The following is a 20,831-nucleotide window of genomic DNA, read 5'->3' on the forward strand; positions in this document are numbered from 1 at the left end:
GTGGGGCCATCAGCTGGGCTGTTAGACCTGAGCAATGCTACTCCTACCTCGTCCCTTTCTGCTGCATCTCTCTGGAGAGGACTGTGCTGGCGATATGGCCACGAAGATCCCCGCGCTGTCTGAGCCCTGGGTCCCGGGCTGCAGGCATAATCTGAGAAATTTGCTGATTGAGGAGAAGTGCATCACAAACTCTGCCCAAGTTTGGCGCCCAGAAAGGAAGCCTGACACCACGCCTGGTGTGCTTCTTTGTGGCCAAGCCCTTTACTCCCAGAGAAGTCTCCATCCAGGTCCACGGAGGCCGGGACCGGGTAGCTTGATTGGCCAATCGTGGCCGAAGGCTACATTCCTTTTATCTCCAGGAGTCACCTTGGCGACTACATCCTGCAAATCAGAATTCCAGGGTGTTCATCCACTCTTTGGCGGGCAGAGCAGGAGGAGCTCCCCGACCTGGTGTGAAAGGAGAGAAGAGCCAGAGCCACCGGGGACAGTGGGACACACCAAGGGACAGGGCTAGCAGCATTCCTCCTCTCAGCGCCTCCAGGGGCGCGGGCAGCTGGCGGATTCCGGGGTCTGTAGAATAGGGAGGTGGGCGGGGCAGCGCTCCTTCGCTGGTAGCAATGTGGCAGCCCCACGCTTAGGCCCTCCAGTCTTGTCTGGCCAGAAGGCTAGGGGTCCTCCCATTTGCTGCCTTCTGCCCGAGACCTCCAGCGACCCCGTGAGCGGAGCCTGCCCCAGCCTGCAGCCCGCCTCGCGGTCCCCGAGCCAAGCTGGAATTGGTTAGACCGCCAGCTCTGGCACAGAGACCACACAGGCGCCGCCGGAGGGCAAGGCTGACCACCGCGCCGCGACTTTATTGTGTGAGTTATGGCGACCAATTGGGCGGCTCTGGGGAACGCAATCGGCCTCTTCCTCCCGCTCTAGGGCGGGGGTAGGGGGTGGGGGTGGGCAAGTCGGAGGCTTCTCAGGGCTCTGTCAGAGTTTCCTTAGGAGCTCAAACTTAGAGACGCACTCCATTTCTCGTCCTTTCGTGGGAGTGAGAGTAGACACAAACTGCAACCTCAGTTCTTAGTGAGAACCCAGGCTCTCACTTTTGGAAACCCGCCCCGATTTTGAGGAGCGACAATCTCAACAGGCCCGAAAGCTCAAGTTCCAGGGGGCTCTGCCGCCTCCTCTACTCCTGTCTCAGTCAACAGCGAGATCCTCCGGTATTTCTAAGTCTACTCTGGACCCTTAGGCAGCTGCACCTTGTAGTTGCAGTTTGCCGCGCGCGACTAAAGACATAAAGGAACTAAGCGAGAAACCGAAAAGACTAGAAGAATAACTAGACTCTCTTTATTTCTCCTTGACTCAGAATAGTGCCCAGCTGCCCACCTCATCTCCTGGGTTTATGATTTCCAATAATCAAAGTCGTACACATAGAGCTGGGAGCTAGAGTTAGGGAGGAAGGGCGGTAAGGAGGAAGGGGGCAACAGACTCGGCTGGCGAGCTGCAGAGTGGGAAAGGTTGACCTGGCCACGGAGCTAAACAGCGAGATCTGCCAATGCCGCCAACTGCCCAGGAGATGGCGAGCGAGCTCCACGCCTGGCGAGGCGCCGCTGCACGGTCAAGATCAACAGTGAAGGGCGGCGCAGCCGGCCTGGGGTCGCCAATACAAGCGGTCACGGCCCGCTGCCAGGCGCGGCCGAGCGTCTAGGATAGCTGAAGATCGTGGCCGCAAGTCTGGCCGGCATAGCAGAGCCAGAAGGATCCGGCAGGCTGCTAGACACCGGGAAGAATCGCGGCCGTCCCTTTGTCTGGCCGTGCGTCCCGGCTCCAAAGCCTTCTTCCCGTCTTGAATCACACGCAGAAGCGCGGGCCTTGATTCACCACCAGCGGCGCTCGAAACCGGCCAGGTTTCGGAGGCGCTCTCCTTGCGGCCTCTCAGTCTGCATCCCAAGGAAAGGCCTCTCCCCGAAGCTCCCTTCGCCTCGTGGCTCTCCGCGGGCCTCCCTTCCAGAGCTTTGGCCACCAACCGGCTACTCTCCTCCCTCCTCAATTTGGAATATAAAAGGAATGCATATTATAAATAACAACGTCTTCATCTGTTACTGATTTAGCCGTCAATTCAAATTCCAGCGGAGAGCGTTTGAGCAGTTTTAATCGTAAGCAAACTTCCCATTTCTCCTAGACGGAGAGAAACTGATGGACAAACTACAGATGAAAGAAAAACCTCGAGGCAATCCCCCCCATCAACCACAGGAAACTTGAAAAATGAACCTGGGAAATGGAGTGCGGCCCTGGAGTCTGGACGTTACAAAGAAGAAAGAGGGGAAACCATGATGGAGAAGAAGGGGAAACAAGCCCCTTCCGGATGGAAACACATCTTGTGAGAAAAAGAGAAAATGTTAGTACTTCTTCCCTAAGTAGGGACTGTGTGGCCTCATTTTCGGGGGTTTTTTCTTCTCCAAAGATTCAATTGTGGTCACTTTCTCCTTCTCCTCCTCCTCTTTCTCCTCCCCCTCCCCCCTCCTCCTTCTCCTATTTTCTCCTTTTCCTCCTTCCCAGCGCTCTCTCTCCCTCTCTCTCTCTCTCTCTCTCTCTCAACGAAGTTGGTCGCCCCACAGTCAGTTGCAAGATATGAAAGAAATCAAGCCGGGCCAGAGAAAACGAAAGTAGCTCTGAACCTGGGATCTCTGCGCTTTCTCTGGCATATCCATAAAGGAGCCTTTCTGCCGCAAGACTACATATTGTGTGAGGTTTTAAACATCTGTATTTAACTTACATACCAAAAAGTTAGCAACCACTACATTGATTGTGTCTGGGTGCTAACGACCAGGCAACCCGTCCCCAGAGTGGCAAAAAGACCTCAGAAAGAAAGTTTGTAGTGCCTAAAAATTGCGCTATAGGTTTAGGGTGTATAATTATGGTTTCATTCTTCAATTGCTGCGTGCAGGCTGCCAGGAGAAGGCGATAAGGCATAAACTGAAATGTTTCTTTTTTAATTGCCAAATATGGATATATCTAATTTCAAGACCTTCTTAGAGTAGATATTTACAACGGCCTTTCTAGGAAGAAAACCTCCAAGTGAGCACATTTTTCTATACCTGGGCTCATACATAGTGATTTAGAAAATAAAACTATTTGAATAAATGGATAATATTAAAAGAGAAGTAAAATTTTATTGGAGATGTTTTTGATGTGGTCCGGTAAAAAATATCATTTTAGACACCACAAATTATATCCTCATTTAAAGACATCACTACTTATGTTAAAGCCACGGAAAAGGGGGTGGTGGTGGTGGTGGTGGCAGAAGTGGAGAGCCTGGAGGTTTCAGCGACCAGAATTGGTGTTGCGTTTGCGTTTTCTTCATCTAAAGGCACATCATAGTGTTTGGGGTAACAAGACTTTATAATAAATAAGAACAATTTCTAGAGGCAATACAAGCTTGGGAAATAGAAAAAATGTATAAAGACTCAGAAGAAATAAGAGAGTTCTGTTTATTTGCATCTCCCTAGGAATAAAAAGTGATTTTTAAATGCCTGAAGCACTGCCTACGTATCCCAGCTCACAGACATTTTATCTACAAAAATAATCTCTTGGTTGTATAAATATGCAGCACTTTAAAAGTAGTTATTGTCACTTTCAAAAAACATTCTTTTTTTTTTTGTATTGGACCTTAGAGCGCTCCAATTTTCGCATTTGTTAGATGTTTTAAAGCTCTAAGAGAGACCCAGTACATTTCTTCAGACAGTCAAGTTCTTCATTGGGTTCTGGATAAAAGTTCCCACCTATGGCCACATTGATTCAGCCCTTTCAAGGGACTGAGGAAATGGCCTCAATTCTAGTCCCACAGACCGAGGCCAAGGAGAGGGGGTACATTTACATCATCCATGTATACCTATGACAATTGCAGCCATTTAAATATTTGCACCTAGAGCTGAGGAATTGAAGGAATCCATAGGGATACATTATTTTCAAATTAAACATTATAAAATCACAAATCTACAAGGTGTATTAAACATATACAACTACAACAGCAAGTGAAAGACCCAAAGTCGGATTGTCTTCTTTCCAATATTGATACAAAACCCTATTTAATAAGGTTGCTTTAAAGCCATCGCAGTACCTCCAGCCTCCCGTTTTTAGATGTTCCCAGTGACCCTAGAGCACTGCCTGCCCAGAGCTGATTCCACTTGCCTCAGGGCGACTGCTGAGAGCTAATGATTCAATTACCCAATCACAGGATGTGAATGACTGCAAATCGTTCTGCCCTAATGGATTATGAAGATAATCAGTGCTAGAAACAGGCATATAAAGTGATTAAAAAAAATTGAACCCTAAAATCAGAATGGCACTTCTGAAATTCATTTGGGGGGGATTATTCAAAAATACTTCAAGTCCTTTATACTGGCCTGGAGGGAGAAACAGAACATTAAAAACATCAAAAAATAAACCTAGAAAAGAACAAAATCAATAATAAACAAGTAGAAACAGAACTACAAAGTCAGGATGGGGAGCAAAAAGTTTTAGAGCCAGATAAGGGGGAAAAAGAAAAACAATTCACGAAATTGGCCATCAGTGGCAGGGATGTGGGGGGAATTAAATACATATTCAAGTCTTTCCAAAGGTCTTTTGGAGACAACGAAAAGCATTTAAACTCTTTGTGGCCAACCTGGCCCACATCAGGAGACAGTATCTTTGAGCTTGGAGACAATTTTCTTGTCTTTGACTCTTCGATTCTGAAACCAAATGGTCACTTGTCGTTCGGATAGGTTCGTGGCAGCCGAGATCCGCCGCCTCTTGTCCTTGTTAATGAACTTGTTAATGGCATACTCGTTCTCCAGTTCTTTGAGCTGCAGTTTGGTGTAGGGCACCCTTTTCTTCCTCCCTCGACGGTAGACACACATGTCTGGCTGATTTAGAGCCACATCCCCTGGTATGAAAAACAGCATGAGAAAAATTAGACAAGAATATCTGAAGCACCTTGCTGGTGACTGTGTGTGTACATTTTGGAGAAGCTACGGGGACTAAAGAAAGCCAGGCTGTTTACATTTTATTATTACTTACACATATTATTTACATGTTATTAAAGAAAGATTATTTACACTTCAAAGTGAAGGCCTATTTGATGGATCATCATGGTTTCTTACATTGGCATCTTAACAAGCCTACGATTTTATGGTCTTGGTACTGGGGACACTCATAAGGCCAGTTTCTGTAAATACCAGTTGCGCACATACAAATATACACAGACTTAAAAAAAAAATCCAGGCTGTTTGTTCAAGCTGTGATTTCTTGGGTTCCTGTGTTTAGAGCCTGCGATCTTTAGTGGTCACTCTGGGGTATTCATGTCCTTGAAAAGTTGAGCCCAACTCTGTGACACTTCTTTTGGGGGGAGGGGCTAAGGCCTGAGCAAAGGGCATGCAAAGACCCTCAACTTTAGGAGAAAAACAGGCCTGTGCCCATACACAGGAAGAAAAGGGTTGTGAAAGAGACAGTTTAAATCAAAGGAGGAATTTACAGATTCACACTAACTGGAGGCATTGTTACATTGAGTTAACTATGGAAGACAGGCGCCCACTCCCAAGTAGGGGCGTACACTCCCAAGGCCTTTTTTTTCTTCCATTCTCTCCCCACCCAAATGTCCCTACCTGGAAAGGATGATTTCCAAAAGTGGGAGCCCTGTGGCTGGTCCTTGGCGCAGTACACCTGGCTGTTCCATCCGTTGGCCAGCGTCCAGGACTGGTAGCCCTCCATAGAGATGTATGCCTCATGTCGAGGCTCTCCGGAGCCGAAGGTAGACACCATGTCTATGTAGCCAGGCACATGCTGGTAGGGGCTAGTGTAGCCCTGGTAGAAGGACACCTCCTTGGCTCGAGCGGGCACCTCGTTGGCCGGTACGCTGCTGCTTGCCAGGCCGGACACGTCCATGTACTTCTCCACCGGGAAGCCTCCCAGCGAGGCGTGCGGCGAGGACTTGAGAGCATTTTGCTGTAAGCCCACGCCGTGAGACATGCGGCAGCTATAGTAGCCGTTGCCGAAGTGGTAGCCGTAGCCTAGAGCTGGGGCGCCCGGGGGCGCTGCAGCGGCCGCGCCGGGCGCAGGGCACTCTTTGGCGGAGGGAGCCTCGGGGCGCGCTGCGACCACAGCCGAAGATGACGACGACGAGGCGGAGCCGGCGCGCTCAGAGGTCCCCGGGTATGCGAAGCCAGAGGCCGCCGCTGCTGCCGCTGCCGCTGCCGCTGCCGCCGCCGCCGCACGCCCGGAGTGTGTCCCGGCGAATACTGGCGCCGAGAGGAAGCCGCGACACTGGCCCGGCGCCGCCGCCGCCGCCACAGAGGAGGAGGAGGAGGAGGAGGCCGGGGCCGCCCCAGCGGCCCCGCCGTCCGCCCGCAGCCCGTCCATATCCCAGCTCCCGGCGCGGCTCATGGCCCGGCCTGGCCCGGCCCTGGCCCTGGCCCTGGCCCCGCGCAGGACACCATGGCGCAGCGCGCCTCCTCCCTCTCCTTTCTTTCTCGTTCTCGCGCTCCCGCCCTCTTCCTCTCGCCCTGTCTCCCTCTGCGAGCCTCCCGCCTCCCTCCCGCCCGCCCTCCAACAGGTTAGCTCATCGCGGGACGTTTATAAAAACGAAGTTCAGGTTGGGAGGGGGCCTGGGCCGGTCGGGGGGCCGCCTCCCTCCCCAAGGGCACCCTCTCGGGGCCGTGCCATTGGCTGCGCCGGGGCCACGTGGGGGTGGGGGCGCGGGAGAGCCTGGCTCCTGGCCCCGGCCCCGCTGGACCCACCCACCTCGGCCCCCACCTCTCCCCAATCCCTTGTGCAGCCCACCGCCCCTTCCCGCCCTCCTCGGGACCCTGGCGTTTGTGCCGCAGCCACCCCCACGAGCTGATTGCGCGACCAACCATCCTAGGCCCTGTTTGCGACTGAGGCGGGCGCCGAGGCCTGCGCCTTGTCTCCGCCAAGGCTGTTTTGCCACCTCTCCTCGGCTCTCCAAGCTTCACAACTAAAATGAAGGCAAATGACAGAGATGGTCAGAATGATGTGAAAACAGACCGATTTTTGATTCTGTTGCTTTGGATTGGCTCACCTAGACCTCAAATCCGAGAGAGCTAATTTTCCCGACCTTGCCGTGGGGCAAACGCATTGCACTCATGTTATCCCAGGGGATCCTCCGTATTAAGACCAATTGGAGCAGACCCTCATACACTCGTTGTACGCCGGAAGAATGCCCACGAAGCGCTCTTGGGCCAGGCGCACAGACTTAAAAATAAGTCAAGCAAATGAAAAAAACCCGGCCTCAGCGCAGGAACCTGATGCTCTGCCCCAGTGAGAAACGTCCGGATGCTTGGTCCACGCTATTCGCCTCTACACTCAGGCCAGTTGGGAGTAGTCTATCGCGCTGGGCTCCCTAGGCCTGGCGCAGTCTCCCCTGGCGCTCGGAAAGACCCAGTTGGGCCGCTGGGTGAAAGCCACTCCACCGCTTGCCGCAAAACTTGTGCGCCTCGCCTACAGCCGACCCGTCTTTTGCATTTCGCAGCCACTACCCACCCCCGCCCGTTACTTACACCAATTAATTGAAAACTTCACTTTCCCAGGAACCTTTGTTTCGCTTTCTTTTCCAAACTGCCAGTTTCAGAGAACTGAGAGGGGCAAATTAAGAGGGCGTGGTTTCTTTCCCCCCCAAGCAAAGTTGGGGCTCCAGATAGGAGCAGTCCAGAGCACCTGGGTCTGGCTTTGAAGGGGTAGAGCAGGTTCTGGACAGCCCCACCAGGGTATTAGAGATCACAGCCCTGACCTATCTTCATTTCTTCGTGCCATTCCTCAGCCACAGATCCCCAGCCCCCTACCTTTCATCACAGCCATCAATGGGGAGCCAGTGTGAGTGCTGTGGTGAATCTAAGGCTCCACTTTAGGAGCGACATTACATTCGATTAGCTGAGGGTTCTGAGGGTGGTTGTAGGAGCCCTCAGAGTGAACCCTTTTGGTTCTGTAACATCAACTCTCCAAGCCAGCCCATCTCCAAGAAAATCGCTTCCCTGAGCCTGTGATTGGTGAGGCCAGCTTGTCACCTAGCACCACTGTTCCTGGCCCAAGAGTAAAAGAGGCAAGGAGGCCCTCCTGGGCCAGGCCTGGCATTGCAGGGTGGGCTGCTGGTGTTGGGAGTGTTGACACGCAAAACCCAGTAACCATAAAAGGCTCAAATAAAGGGAAAAGTTATGAGAGAGGTGCTGGAAAGGAAAAGCAGAAGAATTTGTTTGACTTTTTGGAGTCCTAGACATGTTCATGATCAAATTTGAGACAGGAGGAGCTAAGCCTTAGCTGAAAATCATAGAGAGTAGACATTTGATGATGAGAACAATTTTGGGTACTTGAGAGAAGGCAAAATTTAGCAACGGAAGCTGCATCGACATTTAAAAAATGCCAGCCAGGGCCAGGTGATAGAATTAACTGACTTTTTTTTTAGAAGAGTATGGCTGGGTTCTCGTTAACCAGCACTTATGATACCAAACCAATCATGGGATGCTACTCTGAAATGCTCTTAGTTTTCTTTTGTCTTCCTTTATTTTTTTCAGAGAGGAAAAACATGAAATACTTTGAATTTTTTATGTGACCTCAAAAAATAAATTTGTTGAAATATTTCTAAGACATAATTGGAACCAACGAACTTTCAGTCTCTTTAAAATAAATATCCTCGTGATTTTGTGCCTTGGGACTTCTGTGCAATTTTCTATCTGATAAATACTTTTTAATGACTGATAATACGCTAGAAAATGAAGAAAGCGAAATTAAGAGAGAAAGAACTTATCAAGTTTTGCTGTTTCCTGACAGTCCTTCACGTTGGGCAGCAAATTAAGTTCTGCAGGATTGGGAGGAAAGTCTGAATTAAAGTTCTGGTTAAAAGATACTTCTCAGTGGTTGTCCTGCCTCCAGTTGCCTGTGGGACTCTGGTAGGACTTGGGGTTTTTCTGCCCAACCTCGGGAGTATTCAGAGACCAAAGACACTTTGAACAATAAGGAGGAGCATTGTTTCCTGCTATCTTGCCACAAACCTACTTCAAGTACAGCTTTCAAGGTCTTGGCACTGGGAGGAGGGGATTACACTTAGGAAAGAGGCTCTGACTGGACCCTAAAGTGCTCCTAAACCTAGTACTTCAGGGAAGTAGCTACTATTGGATTATAGGGCTGTGTGGTTGAGTACCAGGCGAAGTCAGAGCTGCTCTTTTTATGAACTAATAAGACACATAGTTTACAAGTGGGGGTGGTATTTAGGGGAGGAATTTTGAGGCTGAATTTGCAGAAACATTTCATTTAGCTTGTATACCCTGTGTCTGAGATGATTGTAGGTTTAAAGTTAATGGGAATAATTTTCTTAAACTGGCCAGGAGCACAGACTGATCCCTGTGTATGTGTGTGGGTACGGTAGGTTGGGGCTTTAACAATAGAAACAGTCTTTGTTAAATGAAAATCTTTTGAAACGTAGATGTCTCCAAACACTGATTAATGTGTTAGTCAGTGAAACCAGGATGACCAGGATGTCCCACTGTGCCAGAGAAAGTCAGATCAGCTCTGCCCTCTTCTATCGCATGCTCTTCACTCTCCTTTTCCTCCACAAGTATACCTTTTGGGAGCTGGCGATGTTCTGAAAATCACATCCTTTTTTCTTCCTTGTAGATGATCTTTGAAATCATGTCCCTGTCATGGGTTGGGAATGGGTAGATGCAGGCTTCGATTTAGGTTTATTGAAGAACTTAAGTTCCTCCACTTGTCAAGACAGCAGTGAGCTCAATTAACCACATAATTAATTGGTGACCATTAAGGCAAGGACAACAATTGCTAGGTCCTATCAGAGTGGGGTACTGGGGGCTCCTTTGAAAGCATTATCTTTGATGGCCACACCAGGGAGTGCAGGAACCCTTCTAATTAACTTGTAAAAAAACAAACAAAAACAAAAACAAAAGCAAAAAACAAAAAACAAAAATCAGTGTAGAAATTGAGCCTTAATTCCAAAGTAAAGCCTTAAATCCAGTGCATCTGGCCAGACAATGTTCTTAACCAAGTCTGTGCCCTGCCAACTTTGGAGCTAATTTTCCCTCTTCAGGCAATACCCAGTTTCATTCAGGCTGAAAATATCAAAAGGATTTTAAAAAAACCAAGAAACCTAGGGTGAAGAAGGGGTCTCTAGCAAAAGCCAGACAGTGGAATCCTGAGTTTGAGCACTTTCTATATCTGAGATTTATTTTGTTTGCATTTAACAACGCAGTTAGGTTTTATTGAATGCAAATTGTTTGCAACAAAGAAAACCTTCACCGGAAGAGTTACTGGGTAAAACCAGGTTTGCCTCCCACAGGGCAGCTGGCCCTTTTTTGGGATGGAGAAAACTCCTCCGGTCCTGGCGGGAATTATGCACAGGGAGAGTCTTCTCTCTCATTAGAAGCACTATACTCCAGCAAAGGGGATGTTGAAGGGGTGGGCCCAGAGTGGGAGATCCTGGTAACTGGTTGCTTTTTTCGCAAAACAAAAGCTGGGACCGCAAACAATTTTCTGCTGTTTTGTCCGACATCTCAAGGTGTGGGATCGTCCTGGGAATACACTTGTCTACCAATGTCATTGTTAACTGTAGTCCAGAGAGTGCTCACTCTGTCGACTCTTTGGGACGAAAGGAAATCAATCTCTCTGCCTCCACTCCCGCCTCCAGCCCCCGTCTTCTCTCAATTTGGCAGAACTCGCTGTCTCCACAGAGAATTCACTATGTGGTTACCCTCAGGGCACACGGATGAAGGTTAGGGAAATGCCTAAACACCAAGGGGTGGGGTGGGTGTGGAGAGCAGAAGGGCGCAGGGAGGGAGGGGAAGGGATGAGTGGTCAGGCTTAGCTTCCTGGATAGGCGGCGCGCAGTTCCCCAGGCCTGGCGCTAGATGTCCCTGCAAGTTTTCCTGTTGCGTCTCAGGGCGCACGAACTTCAGGCAGACAGCGTGTCAGAGTGGCCCTAGAATTCAGTGAGAAATTACCCCTCCACCCTCCACCCATAGCCATCCCTGGAGGGGCACGAGGTTGCAGGGGGAAAGAGGAGAAGAAATAGAAGCAGCCAGAGGACCAGGGAGAGACAGCTTGAAACTGGCCTGCCAGGGATGGCAGCAAAAAGTTGCCAGTACGGAGTCCGGCCTGGAGTCCCCAGACCAGCGTCTTCCCTTATAAACCGAAACTTCCAAGCCTTGGGGACCGCACGTAGCCTAAAGAAAATGTACCTGAGGTTCGCAGCCCAGGCTCTAGCTGTTCAGCTGTGCCACCACACCCAGCGGCCCAAGTCCTTGAGCAAGCTTGCGTCCCAATGCCGGCCTGCGGGATTTTGTTCCCGTTGTCCCGAAGCCTTACGAGTGGAAAATAAGAGCCAAGCACCGGTGGACGGGGCGCCCCTCGCCTTTGGCAGCCTGGACAAATTTTTACCTTCAATGGAAGGCCAAAAATGGAGAATCCGCTACTGCTCAAAAACCAAACATTTAGTCTGAACGCCTAACAACAACTACAAAAAAAAAAAAAAAAGTCCTCTTTCATGTACTTCCTCCTTTTGAGCAAAAAGTGCTTTTCAGTCCATTTGGAGAAAGTCCTCTCTGAACCGTACACTGTAATGGATCTTCAAAATTCCTGTCCAACCATGCAGGTGTTTGGTGGACACTTCTTTTGTTTTATTGTCCTGTACCTTGGTAGTGGGTAGGAAGCCTTGATGGCTCCGAAAGCTGTGTCTAAAGAACGAGGACATTTGACAAACCTGTTCCCACTTTTAGCATTACCTTCTTGGGAGAGGTGCAAAGTTTGGGCATTTCAATAATAAACACCAACAGAACTGTGTTAATCTTCTTATTACCCTACATAGGTTCAATGTCTTCCAGGTAGGACTGAATTCAAAGAAGACATAGCAAAATCAGAAAGTCAAGTAAAAATGTTGCCCACAGCTTTTAAATGCCTTATAAATTGGATATTATCAGATAAATTTAAAACAGGAGCAAATCCGTTGACCTCTCTGTGTGGAAAGTTTCTCATAGCTGAGAAAGGGTTAAATAATACTATCAATTTCTAAAGTTGCCCTTGAGCCTTAGGCAAGATAGTATATGTAAAAAGCACTTGCAATTTAGAGTAAAAGCAAATATAGGTTGACCAATATTGCTACTACTAGTAAGTGTGGAATCTAAATAATTAAGGGGCTTTAAATATTGTGATAGAACCTTCACTGTTTCCCACAAAACATTGTCTGCTAAACGCAGTTTAGTGAAAAATAATAGGTGCCTTTTACTGTGAGTAGTTTCCCTGACAGAGTCTCGAAGGTACCTTTCATAATAAACATGCTAGAATACAAAATATTAGTGTTATTTAAAAGGTGTAAAATAGTTTTCAAAACCACTAATGAATAAAGGTGTTGCCGAGACATGATGTTTTCCCTTTTCAACGGCGCAGGCTTTGGGACCTGAGGTGCGGGCTCCCAGAGAAAGGGAGGAAGTGGGAGACCCACTGACTGGATGTAGGAAGAAAGAGTCGCCGTCAGCACCCTAGCCTCCCGCGGCGGCTTCTGTGATTGAAAACTGCTTACAGTCGCCGAAACCGCGAGGAAAACAGACGGGGGCGCCAAACGACAGCAATAAAGGCATCTGCGACTTCCGCCCAGGTCGCGCCTCCGCCAGAACCGCCCCCCACCCACCCCTGTCCCCGCCGCCAGGTCTCCCCCGCAACCCAATCCTAGACGAGATGTCTTATTCAGTCCCCAAAGACATTTGGGGGTACCCTTCCCAGGTGCCTGGGACAGCGACTCCCTTCCGCTGGGCATAGCCTGCTAGGGTGGTGGAGCTGGGCTCCTGGACTCTAGAGTAGGGAGGGAGAGGTGGGGGCATCAGCGAGGCTGAGTTGACCGCGTGAATGGCCAGAAAGACAGCGCGAGAAGGGCTTGTAGTACTCAGAGTTGGGTGGCCTTTGGGGCAGAGGCGGAGGTGGACATTGTGTCAAGTCCTTCTCTTGCTTTTCGAAGCGCACCGCGCACCCCTTCTCACATCCCCGGCCACCACGTGCCTATCTAGCTTTTCATTTCTCACCTTGGGGGAGAACTCTGTTTATTACCTTAAAGAGGTGGAATTGATTTTCTAAGCAAAGCTCGCGTTGTTGAAATAAGTTGGCGCCGAGGGGAAAAGGAGAGAAACTTTTGGCATTGACTGTGTATATAAATGTATATAAATATACTTCACACCTCGCCTCCCCTCACATTCCTGACGCGCCCCCAACGGGTCCAAGGTTAAAAGGAAAGCGCCAACAGAGAGATGGACAAATAGATCCTGGGTTTGCCCCTAACACACCCTGATGTGCTGGGTGTGGCGGCAGGGAGGAAAGGGGGGGGGCCTGGGTTGGGGTATGGGTTGGTGCTGAGGCGGGATGCAGGACCCGCGCCCAGAGCCCAGATTGCCAGGGTCTCTGGCCGCTTTGGAAGCTGTCAGGCCGCCCTACCTGTCCGGTCCCTATTCTCTCTTGTCCCCTGCGGTTGCCGCGGATCGCTCCCCTTGGCTGCTGGCTGGCAGACCTGCACAGTGCATTGGGGGTCAGGGCAGGGTGGGGCGCAAGCGCGGGAGGAGAAGCTCAACGGCCTTGAGTAAAGATTGATCTTCGTTAAAATGGTTGCCACCGTCGTCATTATGACCATCAAAATTATCGCCAAAAGGCTCAGCAGCCAAACTCAGGCTGTGAAGAGCTGCAGCAAGACTGGTCAGAGACTCTCGGCGCCCGGACTGAGTGCGGGGAATACCCCAGGCCACAGGTAAGGGCTGGGGTGGGGGAAGGGAGGAAGGAGAGAAGGAGAGGTGAGTGGGGAAGGGAAGGCAGCGGGATGGTAAGGGAAGGAGGCTCTCTTCTTTCCCCTGATTGACCTCGAAATCATCCCCAAATCTGGCAACTTTGCCACAAAGAATTTGATTAGACGGGGGTTGGGGGGGGGGGGAGGCTGGCAACGTAAAAAGTGGATTTGGGCGGCCCATATGGCGCTGTAAATCGCGACTGTGTTTAAAGTTAGCTGTCGAATTCTGCTATGAAATCGTCCAGCCGAGTTCATTTCCCCCAGGGAAAATGCGTAGGCGAGAAGCCTATCCATCAGCAAGATTATAAAAGTAAAAAACCCAGGACTTCAAGTTCAGAATTCACTCTGCAAACGGTGTTAAAAAATCGGAGAGGACCTAATGATTTCCGTTTGGAGACGCGAGCCCAATGTACCTCCCCAGCCACGTAGCACTAAACTGCTTTCAAAAGTCTACAAGATCAAGACACCTCTCTCTCTCTCTCTCTCTCTCTCTCTCTCTCTCTCTCTCTCTCTCTCTCTCTCTCTCTCTCTCCCTCCTACCCCCCTCCACACACCCGGGCGGGAGAAAAACAGCCAGGATGAAGCGAAGTGGGTGCGAGAGACAAGTCGGCGTCCGATTTGTTAAATAAAATACACATTTGGTTCTGAAATTCAAAAGATAAGTAATCCAGGCAGGAGCGCAAGGTCTCCTTATGCAACTCTCCCTACATCCTCCCCCTTGTACCCCTCACCCTCCTCCCGCTTGTAAACGTTTTTTTTTTTTTTTTTAAATCTTCCCGACGATCTACTTTGGAAAATCAAAGCATTATCTATTATTTAACACGTATCTGTGTCCGAGGAAAAATGAGGAAGGCGCCGCATGATTAGGACCTAAGGGGCAACCCAGCAAACTGAGAGCGTAATGATGCCCCTAAATGAAGGGGGAAATGTGCCGCGGAGCGCTCTATTAATCAGACTGTCAATTTCACCCCCGAGGCCAAACCCCCGGGCGAGCAGAACCGGCTCTAAGCGGGCAAAGGACCGGAGCCTTCCTCCTCACTTCTTGTTTCTTCTCGTCTCCTACCTGGATCTATTTGTCTGCTCCGAAGCCGCCTTCATTACCCACTGACAGGAACGTGTATTTATTTGCTTATAAACCTGTTACAATAAATGATTATTCGAACGGCGTCATTCGTACCTTAATGACGAGCTAGCGCTACTTTTTGATGAATGACATCTCAGGCTCGGAAGGATGTATGGGTCATTTTGACCAGTCATTCCCTCGCTCTGGCATCCCACAATTTTTCCGCCTCCCTCCAAAAGAGATAATAATATTTAGAGGCGCTCGCTGGGGCTGAATGAGAATTAGCCCTAGGCGCAGCCCATCATTAGGACGGGACAGCCGGGCAACTGTGACATTTTTTAGAAAGCTGAGATGATGGAAAGAATAAGAAAAGAGATGATTCTGATGGAGAGAGGGCTGCACAGCCCCACGGCCGGCAAGAGGTTCTCCAATTTGTCCGATTCGGCTGGCAATGCTGTACTCGAGGCCCTGGAAAATTCGCAGCACCCGGCTCGCCTCAGCCCGCGCCTGCCGTCCGCCCCCCTGCACAGCGCTCTGGGAGACCTCCCTGCCAAGGGCAAATTCGAAATAGACACTTTGTTCAACCTGCAGCACCCGGGCAGCGAAAGCACCGTCTCCTCCGAAATCGCCTCGGCCACGGAGGGCCGCAAAAAGCCTGGCCATTATTCGGAGACAACCGCCGAGGCAGACATGAACAGCGACGTGGAGGTGGGCTGCTCCGCGCTGCGCTCCCCCAGCGGCCTCGGCGCCGCGCAGCTCAAGGAAAACAATGGCAAAGGTAACCTCGCCGCCGGCGCCGCGCTCTCCAATCCTATCCTCCCTGTTCCTCTGCGGCCGCTGCCGGCCCTTTCCGGTGCTTTCGCCGTTCTCCAACCCTCCGCAAGCAAGTTGCAAAGAGCTGGCTCAGGCAGGGGGTGGGACGCATGCAGGGGACTGTGCCCTCCAGCTCGGATCATTGAGTCTCCCAGAAAGCTGCGGGCCTGGGTCTCCAGGCCCGACCGCCGGCCGGCCTTCCGTCGCTCATGAGTCGAGAAAATGTTTTTGTGCGCGTCTGTAAAAGCTGGTGCGAGTCAACTGGCCCCTTAGCCAGCCGCTGAGTTGCGCTAGGGGAAGAGTGCCCTGGGTGGCTGCTCTAAACCCCGCTGCCTCCGAGCCCCTAAGGCCAAGTCGAGGGAGCGTTCTGTGTAAGGGAGCCTCTTCGGGAGCCTCTGGGAGACCAGCTTGGGTCGGCGGGAGAAAGAGTTGAAAAGTAGAGAGTCCACCCCCTAATGGTTCCCGTTTTGAGTGGTTGCTGGCTTTCGATCTTAAAATTTTAAACAAACTCAAAAGACTGTCAAAGAAAGGTTAGAAGCCATACTGAAAGCTGCCCTGTGGTCAGTCTCTAGACCATGGCAAATCCAGAGTTTATGAAACTGCGCCTACATGTAGACATTTTCCCTTGGCTAATTTTCCCCCCGAGTTGAAATTTTCCAATGATTTTTTTAAAAACCACCCCAATTGAGTTCCTATTATTTGGTTATGAAGTGCTCTCCAAACTTTATTGATTCCATTAACGGCAACAATTTGTAAGCATGACAGACCCCATCAATTCAGGCAGCGCCTCGCCTTCCTCCCCCGGCTGCCCCCAACCGCGCACATCCCTAGTGCAGGGATCTCGGCCCTACAGTGACTTAAGCGCTGTTGGCCGTTTGTTTGCCAGGGTACGCGGAGAGCGGTTCGGCCGCGGGCGCTACAACGTCTGCTTCGGGATCCGGCCTCGGCAGCCTGCATGGAGGCGGAGGCGGCGGCAGCGGCGGCGGCGGGGCGGCGCTGGGCGGCTCCAGCTCTGGCGCGGATCAGGTGCGGCGCTACCGCACGGCGTTCACCCGTGAACAGATCGCGCGACTGGAGAAGGAGTTCTACCGGGAGAACTATGTATCGCGGCCCCGCCGGTGCGAGCTGGCCGCTGCGCTCAACCTGCCCGAAACCACAATCAAGGTATCGATTCCAGCACGCGCCTGTTCCAGTCTCCCTCGGGGTCTCTTGGTTGATTTTTGTTTCTCCTTGCGGGGTGGCTAGATTTAGCTAGGGCCTGAAAACCCGTAAGAGAGAGTCACCGAAGGAATTGACATATCTATTTCTCAGCTGCCGAATCCGAAGGGTTGGCAGGTCTGGCTGACCTGGGAAGGCCCCGGAATGGCGGAGCGGGTGCAGCAAACGCCCGCGTGTGCCTAGGTGCCCCTAGCCCATGTCCAAGGCCGCACTTTCCCCTTGGCGGCAGAGACAGCTCATCTTTGTTCCTCTGGTACAAACCAGACGTGAAACTTTTCATTTGCTCTTGATCTTGGAGATTTATTTTCACATAAATCGTTACAACGTGGAGAAAGGGATACCGCATTCTTAAAATCGATTAGGTTGAGAAAGTAGTTTCTTAAACATTTTTCTCCTGGGGACCGGGGAAAGAGCAAGCTCCCGAGGGAAAAACGCAACGAAATTGTCCTTATTTATATATTTTAGATAATTAATTTCATTATACGTCCGGGAGAGAGAGATGGGAGGTAGGGCGACTTGGTAAACACTTCACGGAGAATCCAACACTCTACAAAAAGAGGAAACTCAGTGGGATAGGGGAGAGGTGTGGGAGTCTCCCTTCGGTTTGTTCGGGCTTTCTTTAATTTAAAGTTGTGACGAATGATGTCTTAATTAGATACCGGGCTGGGAGGAGTAGAAAAGTCCCCTTCCCAGTTTAAGAGGGGGAAGGGGACTCCTGCCGCTCACTGGAGGCAAATGATTCCAACAAAATCATCCCTTCAATTTCAAAATCGGACCCATGCCCCTTGGGGCAGGTCTTTGCAGCTCAGAGGACTCAACACCTCGCGAGGCGACCTTTTATTTATAAAAGCTGCCACCTCAGCCTCTCTTTAAAGGCAGCGTGCAATCCCTGTGCAAATCCTGGGATTGAGAGACCAGGGCTCAGCGAAGCCGGGCACCGGTGTGGGTGGAGGGAAGGAAAAGAAAAGTTGGATTGGGACGAAAAACCGCAGCACAAAGTAAGGGAATAGAAGCGTGAGGAGCCGCAGCAGCTGAACATAGGAGAGAAGTCTCTCTTCGCTAAGGAAAGTGTGCCCACGGCGGGCCACACTGCCTCCCACACTGTGCCACCTGGGAGAGCGGAGGGGCCTGGGAGCTGGGCCCGGTCAGAGGCGGGTAGGCCAGGTCATCCAGAGGTCCGGGAGGGGCAGGGAGGCCCTGGACGCCGGCTGGGGCCTCCGGGTGCTCCCTAACTCGGGCCGCGGCGCGGCTGTCCCCGCAGGTGTGGTTCCAGAACCGGCGCATGAAGGACAAGCGGCAGCGCCTGGCCATGTCGTGGCCGCACCCGGCCGACCCCAGCTTCTACACCTACATGATGACGCACGCGGCCGCCACCGGAAGCCTGCCCTACCCCTTCCACTCGCACGTGCCCCTGCACTACTACCCGCACGTGGGCGTCACGGCCGCGGCCGCAGCTGCTGCGGCCTCCGGAGCTGCGGCCGCGGCTTCATCGCCCTTCGCTACTTCCATCCGCCCGCTGGACACCTTCCGTGCCCTTTCGCACCCTTACTCGCGGCCAGAGCTGCTCTGCAGCTTCCGCCACCCGGGCCTCTACCAGACGCCCGCGGCCGCCGCGGGGCTCAACAGCGCGGCCTCCGCTGCAGCCGCTGCAGCCGCTGCTGCGGCTGCGGCCTCCTCGGCCGCAGCGGCCGGGGCGCCCCCCAGCGGCGGTTCTGCGCCCTGCTCGTGCCTCAGTTGCCACAGCAGTCAATCCGCGGCGGCGGCCGCAGCAGCAGCCGCCGCGGCTCTGGGGTCCCGGGGTGGCGGCGGGGGTGGCGGGGGTGGCGGAGGCGGCGGTGCGGGGGCCGCTGGCGCCTCGGACTTCGGCTGTAGCGCCGCGGCGCCCCGCTCTGAGAGCGGCTTCCTGCCCTACTCAGCCGCTGTGCTTAGCAAGACCGCCGTGAGTCCGCCAGACCAGAGGGACGAGGCGCCGCTCACCAGATAACTACGTCGCCGCCGCCAGGGGGCCGTGCCCGCCGCTCCGAGTGTGCCCGGGTGTCCCCTGAGCGCCCCCCACGCCCTCTAGGCGCCCACGTTCCGTGTGCGCTGCCCGCTGCTAAAGCTGCCGTCAGGGGGCGCCCCGGCGCGGGAGGTTGAAAGGAACCTGCCGGAATTGGGGGGAAAGACCTGGCGCGAAAGTCTGTCGGGCGTCCCCTAAATATTTCTATTTTTGTATTAGCTACCCAGCCACCTCCCCTTCTCTAAGTATGCTTCCCGCCGCCCAGACTGCGCGTCCCGCCTCTGTCCTGAGCTCTTGGTCTCCCTGAAGACAATCCCCTCTTCCCCAAACCATTCCTCTGGGGTCTGGGGCTCTGGCTGTAAGCCCTCAGGCCCGGGCTACTCGGCTGAACCACGTGGCCAGAAGCAACGGAGAACAACAAAGAGAGAAGGGAAAGGTGTACGCTAGTGCTTTTGTGCGGGAGGGAATGTCACCCCCGAAGTTCCTGCTGCTGCTCTTTTTTCTTTCATCCCTTTTCTTTTCTTTAAACAAGAGTGAGGGAAGGTGGCAATTTTTCTCTTAGCCTGAGCTTGTTAGGCGCCCTATCCGAGAAGACTGGAAGAATGGAGGTCTGAGGAGAATGTCAGGAGGGCGGATGGAGAGCGCTGGCTGCTGCGGGTGTTCGTGAGATATTTTTCTGCGTGCGGGAGCAAGGTCGATGGGATTGTGGCCGCCTTCCTCGGGAAGGACAAAGCAGAGGTGGGAAGAGGTGGTGGCCTCGCCTCCTCTTTCTTGGCTCACCATCATTCTCTCTTTTAATTTTTGGTTTGGGATGGAGGCGTCCTGTGTATTTATGCAAGAAGTTATGGCTAATGAGGTTGCCACGGCCTGGCCAGGAAAGGAAAGGGAAACGAAGGGAAGGGGAGGGCAAGTTTAACAGATCGCTGGAGTATTTGAAGAAGCGTTTTCAGCTCAGTTTTTCAACTACCGGGTTCTACTCCATCTGGGAAATACTTGAATCTCTAGATATATGCTATTTTCCTGAAGCATTTCCTTAGACACTTTTGAGTTCAAACTCGATTTCCCTCACCCCTTTCCCTTCTCGCTTTCCTATTCCTCTGGTAAAATAGTTCTTGGCATATTTCTCACGCGTGTCTATTGCGCCTTCGCCTCTGCAAAGCCACCGCTGGGTTGTTGAGACCCGTTCTGCCAACCCCGGCTACTGGAGGGGTTTCCTTGAACTTGAAGAAAGGCACATCAAAACCCACCAGTGTTAACTGCCACGTCAATTTTGATGCTAATAATGTGCAGATTATGACGAAAATTGCCAATCATGCTCTCTGATGGACCTCCTTTGAATGTGGAATTGGAGAAAAGTTCCCCGCACGGAGACCTGCTGTCAAGTACTAACAACCCGCTAAGGGAAGTCATTAGGAGAGACGGATAAGAGACTCGGTACATAAAACATTGTTCTTGGTGCATAGAATGTATGTTATTTAATGTTATCTCTGTTACCTGAAGTGATTTCGCAGAAGAAAGCCACGTTCTTATCATCTCAATTGCCAATTTTCATTTTGGTAACTTGGACGCCCTGGGTAGACTTTTCTCTGTTAAGTTGATATTCCACCAATGTGAACAGCCTCATTAAATCAAGCCCAGATATTTCCATAATGCTCCCCACAGAGCCACTTCGCTCCTCACATAATGAGATTTTCTGAAGAGTTGAAGCCCTAAAATAACTTGCTAGTGCATGTTTAGACTCAGTGAAGTGGGTGTGTATTAAAATGTAGGTGTACTACCTACATATTTGTGTATGTGTGTGTGAATATATGTATGTATATATGTATATACATATATATATCTGTTCTCTTAAATACGTACACATGTAAGAGATACACACACACATCCACATATACCCATTGGCACAATTTTCTGTGAGTTATTTCAAATTTGTG

General features: G+C 51.5%; 2 protein-coding genes across 2 annotated transcripts; one reads left to right on the plus strand and one right to left on the minus strand.

Moving 5' to 3' along the window:
• Window positions 1–3,459: 3,459 nt before the first annotated feature.
• Window positions 3,460–6,569, minus strand: HOXD13 (homeobox D13). The gene is made up of 2 exons (XM_016135255.2): window positions 5,631–6,569; window positions 3,460–4,912 (listed from the first exon to the last, which is right to left on the minus strand). Exons 1-2 carry the CDS (start codon window positions 6,406–6,408, stop codon window positions 4,662–4,664), a joined length of 1,029 nt encoding a protein of 342 aa, XP_015990741.1. The 5' UTR covers window positions 6,409–6,569; the 3' UTR covers window positions 3,460–4,661.
• An 8,463-nt stretch (window positions 6,570–15,032) lies between these two features.
• EVX2 (even-skipped homeobox 2) lies at window positions 15,033–18,882 on the plus strand. Its single transcript, XM_016135268.2, has 3 exons — window positions 15,033–15,645; window positions 16,567–16,844; window positions 18,160–18,882. Exons 1-3 carry the CDS (start codon window positions 15,219–15,221, stop codon window positions 18,880–18,882), a joined length of 1,428 nt encoding a protein of 475 aa, XP_015990754.2. The 5' UTR covers window positions 15,033–15,218.
• Window positions 18,883–20,831: the final 1,949 nt, after the last annotated feature.

Source organism: Rousettus aegyptiacus, unplaced genomic scaffold (genome assembly GCF_014176215.1).
Source record: "Rousettus aegyptiacus isolate mRouAeg1 unplaced genomic scaffold, mRouAeg1.p scaffold_m13_p_2, whole genome shotgun sequence".
In the NCBI taxonomy this organism is placed as follows: domain Eukaryota; kingdom Metazoa; phylum Chordata; class Mammalia; order Chiroptera; family Pteropodidae; genus Rousettus; species Rousettus aegyptiacus.